Consider the following 10,279-nt stretch of genomic DNA (forward strand, 5'->3'; position numbering starts at 1 on the left):
TGAAGGTCTAGTCAGAGACATATTAGAGGCAGAAACAGGAGTTAGGAGGGGTAGAGGTAGACCTAGATTAGATTACTGTTCGCAAATAGTTAAGGATGTGGGCTGTTCTAGTTTTAGGGAAATGCGAAGTTTAGCTCAGGATAGGAAAGAGTGGAGGTACATGTCCAACTAGTCCTAGGACTGACGACCTTATGATGATGACATGTGCCCAAACATAAGTTTTAATTGAAAAATTATTCAAACAAAACTTGATCACTTCTTTAATATAAAATCGTCTGTAGCATATAAATTTGATTTACTATACAGTAAAAGTTCTTTATTCGCGGGTGAAAAAATTGCAACCCAGTTCTTGTATTCGCGGTTAAAAATTTCATTATTCGCGGATGCAATCGGTAAACAGAAAAGGATTCGGTCTCATTTATTAAGGTCAATCCCTTTAATAAATGAGACCGAATCCTGCAATAGACCGCTTGTACCTAGTGTGAATTTTTCCGAAAACATCGGTTTCTATTCTAAAAATTGTGATTTAACGCTGCGAGATAAATATGTGATTTTTTGTATGGTAACAGGCAAAGGTTTACACTAACTCGGCACCTTTTTAGTTTTCAATAATATGATCATTAAAAGATTTTACAAGTGCTTAAGGTTGGTGCTTCTTGTAGGACACGTATTTTCAATAGAAATTAAAAAGTTAAAAAATGGCCTTCGATAGGCTTTAGAACAAAGCTTTACCTATCTTACTACAAAATTTCAAACCTCTGTTCCAAACATTAATCTCATGATATCTAGAACCGATAAGCATGTTTTTACTCTACGGCGTATGTACTACTGAATCCCCTTAATGTATCGGCATCTTTTGAGTATGTACTGTTGATACGTGCCGAGGCGACTTTCATAAAAGATGTAACCGAGTGGTCTAATTCAAAATTCACAACAAGAAAAAAACAAAATTTTTTTAACCCTTGTCTAAAGCTAATTATAACGATTAATTTTAATTGCGAATTTCTCAATAAATTGATTTTATTTTGATACATATTGATTTTATTTTGGAACCTTAGAACGTATCCCCTATGATTCCATACTAATTACCATTCCATATCCACGGTTTCTGTATTCGCGGCATATTTATGGAACGTATACCCCCTCGAATAAAGAGCTTTTACTGTATAGTGTTCAAAAGTAGAAAAATGAAGGTTTCGCTCAAATGGCACTATTAAATGTGGTTCTAATCGAAAAAAGTTGTTCAGAATTAAAAATATTCAAATATCTTAATTTCGTCTTAAACTGATCTCGGGAATTAATTAAGCATAAAAATTGACGTTGAGATGTAGAGATCAAATTGAGCTTAAAAAAGGAAGTACATTTTTCTTCAGAACGGTGCTGTATCTCCACACCTACATCTATCCAACTGCTAACTTTTTGGGTCATTTGAACCGAATCAAAAAAACACTTTAGCATTCGGAACAACTCTCTTTTTGCCCCATATTTAACTGTGCTGCCAATTAAACGAAACCTTTGTTTTTGTATATTTGAACACTGTGTATGGTGAATCAAATTCAGATGCTACACTACAATTGGGAACATATTTTATTTAAAAAAAAATTCGATTCAATTTATAGTTTGGCCACAGTGAGCATTTTGCGAACTTTTTGGGCCATTTAACTAAAAAAAAATTGTCGCGATTTTTCTGCATAGCCCCATATTTTGGCAATCTGAACAACTTTTTCCTATAACTTTTTCGATTGGACGCATATTTTTAACTGTGCTGTCAATTAAACGACGAACCCTGCATTTGTCTACATTTAAACATTGAATGGTAAATTAAATTTAAATGCTACAATAAAATAGGTAACATGTTTTGCTTGGAAAATGTTTAGATTAAACTTTTAGTTTGGCCACAATGAGTATATTGAGTACTTTTTGGGTCACCTTATATAATGCTTATAACTCAAAAACCATGATTCTGATCAAAAATCAAAAAACGCGTCATTTTTAGAATTTCGTACGAATGACACCCCACTCGACTATATATGAGTTTTTAGGAACTGTGCTGTTTCGACCTTCCTTAGTACACACCTATGTATTTCAAAATTTCGTTCAAATCGTCCGCAGTCTGTCAACTTCTTTTCGTACAGAGTTAACTCATGTAGGGTCTCTAAAACAATTACTAGTGGATTTTAGTTGATATGAAGTCTGAATTTGCTTAATAATTTAAAGGTTTAAATATTGAATGCAATTAGCATTATATACGCACAATTTTTTGTAAAAAGCGAGTATTTGCAATACATTAGTTACTGCGCATGTAGTTATGCACCACAAACATCTACTAATTTGAAATTATAAATGTCACTTCTAGTTCACGAACGCACTTATCTGAATACTGAACTCTTTTCTTCATATATGTCTTAGTTTACCAGTGTAGTTAACACATTGACTTTGTTTTAACATTTACGTTTTTTAATATTCTTAAAAAAAGTGCTTTATCATCTAAAGTACGGGGGTTTACTAAAAAGTCTTAGAATTAATGTAAAAAAAAGCAAAAATGAAACAAAAACATTTTATTTTTCTACATAATCTCCCTTCAATTTTAGAATAACACGTTTCCAACTTTCTTATTCCTTGGGAAAAAGATCATTTCTTGACTCTCGAAAAAACTCCTGTACAGCAGCTACAACTGTGCTGTTTAGTTCCACGAATATACTCTTTTAATTTTGGGAATAAACGAAAATAACTAGGGGCTAAGTCCGGAGGGTGGTCAAGGAGATTAAAACCACACGCGGATTACGTTGAGCGCAACTTCCAATCGGTGAACAGGCAGGAACGTTATCGTGAAGAAATAACACCTCAAAGCTTCACCCATTTTCGGAATTAAATTTCTATTCCAGTTATCTCCTGGCCTTTTAACATTCTCAACCTTTTTGATATTTTCTTCCGTAATGGAGGTTGAAGGGCGGCCAGAACGCGGGTCATCTTCACAGCTTAATCTACCTCCCAGTACGCAAACGTAGAATAGGGTATAGCATCATCTCCTAATGTCTTTTGAATGTCAAAAAAATTTCCTTCGTGACCAGTTTTTCCAGATAAATACTTTATCACCGCACGTAACTCACTTTTTTCCATAATTTTGTTTTTAGAAACTCGTACAAAACAATTTATTGCGTGCGAACGAACTGACACTTGGCACAAATATTGTGTGATTGACAACAAAATTTTATAAATATATGCTTCTGAGAACTTTTTGATCCACCCTCGTAGATATGATGAAATAAATTTATAGTCAGTCGTATATTTTATCGTTGTATTATTTATATTGTAGATACACCCAAAATCGTGCAACTAACACCTGTCCAGTGTAAGGTGAACATTCCCAGGATAATGGAAAAATTTAACGCAAAGATTTCAAATAGGTAAGAATGTGTAAGTAGTTTTATTGTTTTAAATACATATAAGTATGTACATTAATTGCAAATGTGATTAATTAATTTACAGCGACTTATAATAAATTTTAATAAAAATCGACGTTTTAGTATAAAAACAAACGTTTTTGTTTAAAAAAAGTCGATCCTTTTATTATCAGTAATATAAAGCAAAAACTTTATTCTTTATCACTTACATTAGTTACTTTTAATAATAATAAGACTACAAGTGATTCGAAAGTATAAAACATAAAGTAACTTTAAATAAGTGATAAAAAACAACACATTATTTATTTCTTGTAATTCATAATGACGTATTATCAGAGAATAAATATAGGTTAACGTAGTGAATTTGATCTTTTTATCTTAATTAGCCCAATTGATTTAACCGTGGATGCTGAAGAGGAAGACGTGCAATTAATGCCTGTGCCAACAAAGGTAACATTCTCTATTACTAATACAAAATTAATTATTACAGTTGACATAATATTATCAGAGCAGTAGCCAGACTTGTGTAATCATGTTGAACTGAAAATTATTCAGGACAGGTTGAAAGCTGAATTTCCAAAAATCTACAGATTGCAATACTTTAATATTGTTTATAGTGGGTATTATTGTATAAAAGTGAGTACATTGAAGTAGTAACTTTCTAAAGTGAAACTTCTTTGTAGACGCGGGATATCACGAAAAAGCGTTACGGCAAGGGGGTAGACGGTATATCGCATGTTGAGAGGCGGCAGCGGTGGAGGGAAAGAAAGGCTGACGGCGGCCTGAGAGGGCAACGGCAACGGCTGTACTAGATGGATATAATGTGCAACTGCACGGAGAGCGGGGAGTCCGCTAGAGTCCCGGCGGCGTGTGCTGTGCTCAGCTGTTGTTTTCTTACCTCTGCTCTCCACGTGGCTGGGCATCATTGCCTCTATTTGCGGTCTGTGTAAAAAACGTATTAATAAATAAATAGAGTTTTAAATAGAGTTTGTTAAGGAAACAAATTAATAACAAGAAAACTTTGCCGACGGTTCAGTAAACCTGTGAAAACGAAATGTGTGCTTAGGCACATAGTAGAAGTGAAACTTCAACGGACAAGTAGACTCTACTACCTTGTTACGCAAAAACACCAAGACTTTTATTCTGATAAAAAAATTATTTTGATAGACAATTGTTGGAGCGGTTTGTGGAGTATACATATATGTCTAAATACAAAATATTGCTAAATACAACCGTTTTGTATTTAACCTTAAAAACAGCAAGGTCGATGGCCGTTAGTTTTGTGAAAAAGAAATCCCTTAGTGTTTTGTACATTTTCATGGCTGTATCGTCCCCCCCTCGGCCAAAAGGTGGGTGCACTCAGCTCATGGGATTTTTAGAAGTTCTCAATAATACTGTTTAGTGAAACGACTGCGCCAAACATTATCTACTGCAACAATCATATTAAATTTCCTTAATGACAACAGTAGTAGGTAATCCTACACAACTCAAAAATACGCGTATAAATTTCGAAATCCTTAGCAAGTTTAGCTAGTGGCTAGGACAGGCTTAAAATTTTCTAATACCTCTGGCTACGGCTCTGAATATTATGCAGCTTGACCAACGAACCTGCAGTACAAGTGGGAAAGAGTGAAAGCGAGTACCTACAGAATGACCGATACATTTTTTTGACATCTTCTCGGGCTATGTACAGTCAGAGTAACAAATATACCTGATTTCGATGCCGCCTGAATGAGTTTTAGTTACGTCCCTTCCACTTCGTCACTGCGCATACCTCTGTCGTGGCTACAAATACTTTGGTCGAATTGTACATATATTAAGTTTCGTTCTGAATTTTATAATTAAAAAGTGAAATGTAAAATAATAAAATATCCGCAGAGATTCCGGTATAATATTTAGGGGATAAATTGGCGCCAATAATAATTCCCACAAAAAGTGTTTAGCTTATAACCTCAGGGGTAGTTTGCCCATATGTAAAAAATACCATTAAAGTATCATTAAAAAATTATTAAATTCAATAATAAACATCAATAATAGTTGACATTTGAAAGCTTCTGAGCTGCCCGGAAAAGTAATTTTTTTCCTTTGTAGGTATCTAAATTTCAATTTTATTTGAAGTATGTTTTATACCCATTGTGTGATGGAATATCTCTCTAAAAGATTTAATTATTTTTTGCTGAATTTTTTAAAGTAGTTTGTGCTAACTACGTTAAATGCATTTATTTTTTGAATTATATATTATTTTTAAAAATTTGGTATTTTTTTTTGTAAGATAATTTTTATTAATAAATATGAACCATTATTTTTTTTCGTTTGATTGCATAAATCGTGCAAGGCATTAGACATATACAAATTCAATAACATTTTTAACAAAATCCATTATAGGATATTACAGTTTGGCCAAACTATCTGTAGCCGCAATAGAAATATGCATAGTGGCAAAAAGGAAGGGATATAAGTAGACTTCATTCTGTTTGTTGTTGAGTAGTGATTATCTACGTATAATCAGTGTAATATGAAATAACCGATGTAATAGGCGGCATCAAAATAAATTTTATTTGTTTCTCTGACTGTATATAGTCCAAGAAGGTTCCGAAAAGTATATCGGTCATCTAATCGTTTTCACTCTCTTTACTGCTTGTGCGCATCTTGCGCCTACAGATTCGTTGGTCGAGCTGTAGTTCATTTTAAGTAAACACGGAATAAATAAATAAATTTCAGCTAACGTGGACATAAGGCATATTCATTTTTAAAACTATTTTTTTTAAGGAAACTGAAACGAATCCTCTGATTTATCAGCTATTGGAAATTTTTCCTGAAGCTTGTCCAGATTATTTAAGAAAGATATGCAAGAATCGTACTATTAAATTAAGTGAAATCGACAGTTTAATTTCAGAAATTCTTAGCAGTAAGTATTTTTTGTTTTATTTTTTAATTTTGAAAACTTAAATTCTTATAAATATTGTATTAACAAAGGAAACTATATTTAAATTTAGGTGATTATCCGAAAAGAAAGATTGTTGAGGAAGAACCAAAAGAGATTGACGCTAATGAACTTTCTGAACATCTTAAAGAACTTCTACCAAATGCTGACCCAACTTATTTAGAAATGAAAGCAGAACAATTAGCGAATAAGCCTGATGATTTAAAGGTGTTTATTTCAAATGCATTTGAACGTCACGATTATCCAACAATGAAGGAATATTTAAGGTAATCGTCTTATTATTTTACCGTTTAGTTTTATAAAAAATATTATAATTGCCTGCTTCACACATACACATTAGTTTTTATTGTAATTAATTTTTAGTAATGCTAAAATATATATAATAAAATAATTTCATGTATCATTTGTAACCAGGCTTTTATTTTATTAACATCTTTTTACAGGAGAGTGAAGATTTCAAGTCAACAAAAGCAATATACCACAAATTTTACAGTTGAAAACTTTTTGGATGTTATACCAGATCCATTTACCTATTTCAAAGACTCTTCACGCAAATCGAACGTCAAAGATGATGGTCAGGATATCCGCTATGTAATTGCGTTCCTAAAAAACAAGTACCCACAAGTTCCTGTTAAAATTATATCCAGCATGGATATATTAAAAAATAATTTAATTAAAATTTGCCAATTGCTCGATAAGGCGATGCCGATGAAGAGTAAACGAAAACCAGTTCCTCTGCCTAAATTACTGGAGAATATTCCTTTGCTTCAAGAGGTAAACAGAAATTAAATTATTACCTGATGTTATATTATGATGATAAAGATCAAGAACAATTTAAGGTGTTAGGTGCATAAACCGTTAACTTACTTTTTGTGTGTGTCATTTTTTTATCATCTTAGGGTCTGTGTCGTGGATATGTACAAAGTAAAAATTATCAATTAATATTTAATTTAAATTAACTTATAATTAATGCTCGCCTATCACATGTAGCGTAGCAATTAGGCGGGGTGCAGGTGGGCACTTCTTTACAAACTCGTTACAATGCGTACTACGCTTTTCTTTTTTATTTTCATTCAAATTTAAGTTTTAGCTCTATTTTTTGTAGCTTTGTAAATAAATCAACCATCATTTTTGTAATTAATTATTCATAGAAGGAAAAGTTGAAAAGATTGAAATTGTATCGCCTTTCGATAGCGACAAAGTTATTTTTCCTTTAATAAAATAAGAATCGCCAACCTACTAAAAGTAAAGATAACTACATCAATATCAATATTCTAGCTTTACGGGTAACAACAGAGAAAACGATAGAAAAAGGAAAGAGTGTCCTACATAGGATTCGTAGAAGCTTTTGGCAATGTTAGATGGGACAAGATGTTTAATATACGTAAAAGTGCAGGGATGAGATACAGAGAAAGAAGTTTGTATAAAGAGTAACAGGCAGTTATAGAACTTTAGCAGCAACGCAGAGAAGTAAATATTAGGGAAGGGAGCCAAACAAGATTGCAAAATGTCACCGCTACTTTTTAATCTATACATGGAGGACGCGATCGACAACATTAAAGACAGAACAATTGTAGGGATAGATATACAGGCGCAAAAGATTAGTATGCTTAGATTTGAGGTGGTATAGCAGAATTAGCAGCAAGGTGTGGTTAGAGATAACTTTAAATAAAATATAATCGGTATTGACAAAATAAAAGTAAAAGAAAAATAGTGGTATGCAAGGGAAGAAAAAATAGGGAATGCGAATATAAAGATAGGAACCGAAAAATTAGAAAAACTCAGGATGAAAGGAAAATAGAAATATAAAACAGGATAGCGCAGGGTCTAGTCACTTTCAACAAAATGAAATTACTTCTATGTTCGCGAAAGGTTAATTTATAAATTCCAAAAAGATTGTTAAATGTGTATATCTGAAGCGCGGCGCTGTACGGTTGCGAAACATGAAGGGTGGGCGCGAGAGAAAAGACAAGGTTAGAAGCGTTCGAAATGCAATGTTACAGGCGAATGGTGAGGATACCGTTGATAGAGAATAAGGTTAGAAATGAGAAAATATTAGAAAGAATAGAGGTCATTATGAAAGTCAATAAGAAATAGGTGAGATAGGTTGGTAGGACACGTCAATCATGAAAGGGCTAGTTAGAGACATATTAAAAGCAGAAACAGTAGTTAAGAGGAGTAGGGAAAGGCCTAGGTTATTGTTCTCAAATGTTCTAGTTTTAGGCAAATAAGGTGATTAGCTTAGAATAGAAAAATTGGAGGTGCGTGTCCAATCAGTCCTTAGGATGGACAACCTTTTGATTATAATATCAATACTTACGTTATAGTGATTTTTGCAACATTACACACTACTTTTATTTAAGTGCATCGGCTCTCTATCATAACTTTCATCCATTTATTCCGCATTTAGTCGTTTAATGGAATAATAAAAAATAAAATTTATGGTGCGTTGATGGTTGTATTAACATACTTTTTTGGTACAATACACGATTTTCTCGTTTTTTGATTAAGCATGTTGAGGGTTTTAGCATCAGCAAACTGTGAATGCTAAGTTGGGGGGGGGGGAAGCACGGGATCCTACGATATTGTACCATGACGTCATAATACTAACTAATAAATTAGTATTTCGACAACTATTTGTGGTATCAAAACAATTCTAATACAGTTCTTTTTCATTTTCCACGTGGTACATTATGACTCAAAAATTTCAAATTGTTGTATGAACATAGGCTCTTATGGCCGGAATTCATAGTAGAATTATGATTCGAGCTGAAAGGCCATGGTCCAAGTGAACTGTTAGGTCCAGTCCCTACCAACTGCCGAGACTTCGTGGTATAACCTTTGCTCACGTTGTGAACCCTATACCGTTAAAGATGTCAGCCGCAGTTCCACAACGAAACGTCTGGACCTAACGGTTCACTTAAACGATGGTCTTTCAACCCGATTCATAATTCTCAAATTGTTCTCCATTACTAAAATATGTATCATTGCAATGTGTATATCTATCCTTCACAGATAAATTAATAATTCGATGTTATGATTTTCATAAAATTTCACAAATACCAATAACACTTCACTTTTCATAATACTCTGCCACGATGCAAAGGTATTTTGAAAATAAATAAGATATAAAGAAGTGTTGTGGTAAATTATTAAAATAAACCTAATTTCAATTGGATAATGTTCGTTTTAAGATTGCTTTTATACATCACGAAGAGGAAATTCATTCTTTTATTAAAGTACAAAAGGCAAAAGAAGAACAAGAACGTGAAATCGCAAAACAGGCTGGTCTGTTGCAAACTTGTCAGTGTTGTTTTGACGATGAAGTAATGCCTAAAGATATTGCCCACTGTAACAGCGGCTGTGTTTTCTGCAAGAGTTGCGTCAGCAAATCCATAGAAGTAGCCTTTGGAGAAGGTAAATTACAATTTCCATGTCTTTCCACTTGTACCTCCGAGTTCAGTTTGCAAACTCTCCAGGTAAGCAGTTCTGTAATTTTTTCTTATTAATGTATTACTAAAATCATTGTAAGTAGAAAAATCATTGCATGGATACTAGACCACAAGGATGTCACACTCCTATTCCAAATTTCGCGCCAAAAAGCGTATGTTTACGAATGATGCGATAGCCTTTAATAGTACCTATCCTTGATGACGATGACCACACACACTTGTATCTCTCAATAATCTCAAAATATGTTGAAAACCGATTTTTAAAATCGGACCCATTGCAATACGAGGGTGGATTGATAAGTTTCCGGCCTGACCAAGAAAAACAAGGTTTTAAAAATTTTTTTTTTTTATTTCTCAACATAATCTCCTCCAAGGCTGATACATTTCTCATAGCGGTGTTCCAGTCTATTAATGCCATCTCTATAGACTGATTCGTCAAGCTCCTCAAAATAACCATTTACAGCTTCGATTACTTCTTC

At 33.3% G+C, this 10,279-nt stretch overlaps 1 protein-coding gene across 10 annotated transcripts in view; it reads left to right on the top strand.

Moving 5' to 3' along the window:
* Positions 1-10,279, top strand: part of LOC108735577 (E3 ubiquitin-protein ligase RNF216) — a 32,589-nt gene that overhangs the window by 16,427 nt on the left and 5,883 nt on the right. For 8 of the 10 annotated variants that reach the window (XR_003231302.1, XM_025975493.1, XM_025975497.1 and 5 more), the window contains 6 exons: positions 3,317-3,407; positions 3,791-3,854; positions 6,174-6,312; positions 6,401-6,614; positions 6,792-7,122; positions 9,543-9,827. Coding sequence is in view for 9 of the 10 variants with exons in the window: in XM_025975493.1 (XP_025831278.1) it covers positions 3,317-3,407; positions 3,791-3,854; positions 6,174-6,312; positions 6,401-6,614; positions 6,792-7,122; positions 9,543-9,827 (1,124 nt within the window). In the remaining variant the exon portion in view is untranslated. Of the gene's footprint in view, positions 1-3,316; positions 3,418-3,790; positions 3,855-6,173; positions 6,313-6,400; positions 6,615-6,791; positions 7,123-7,626; positions 8,076-9,542; positions 9,828-10,279 lie in introns of those variants that run through there. The other 2 variants (XM_025975499.1, XM_025975501.1) reach the window with 2 other exon arrangements.

This window comes from Agrilus planipennis, unplaced genomic scaffold (genome assembly GCF_000699045.2).
Source record: "Agrilus planipennis isolate EAB-ADULT unplaced genomic scaffold, Apla_2.0 scaffold116, whole genome shotgun sequence".
Classification (NCBI taxonomy): domain Eukaryota; kingdom Metazoa; phylum Arthropoda; class Insecta; order Coleoptera; family Buprestidae; genus Agrilus; species Agrilus planipennis.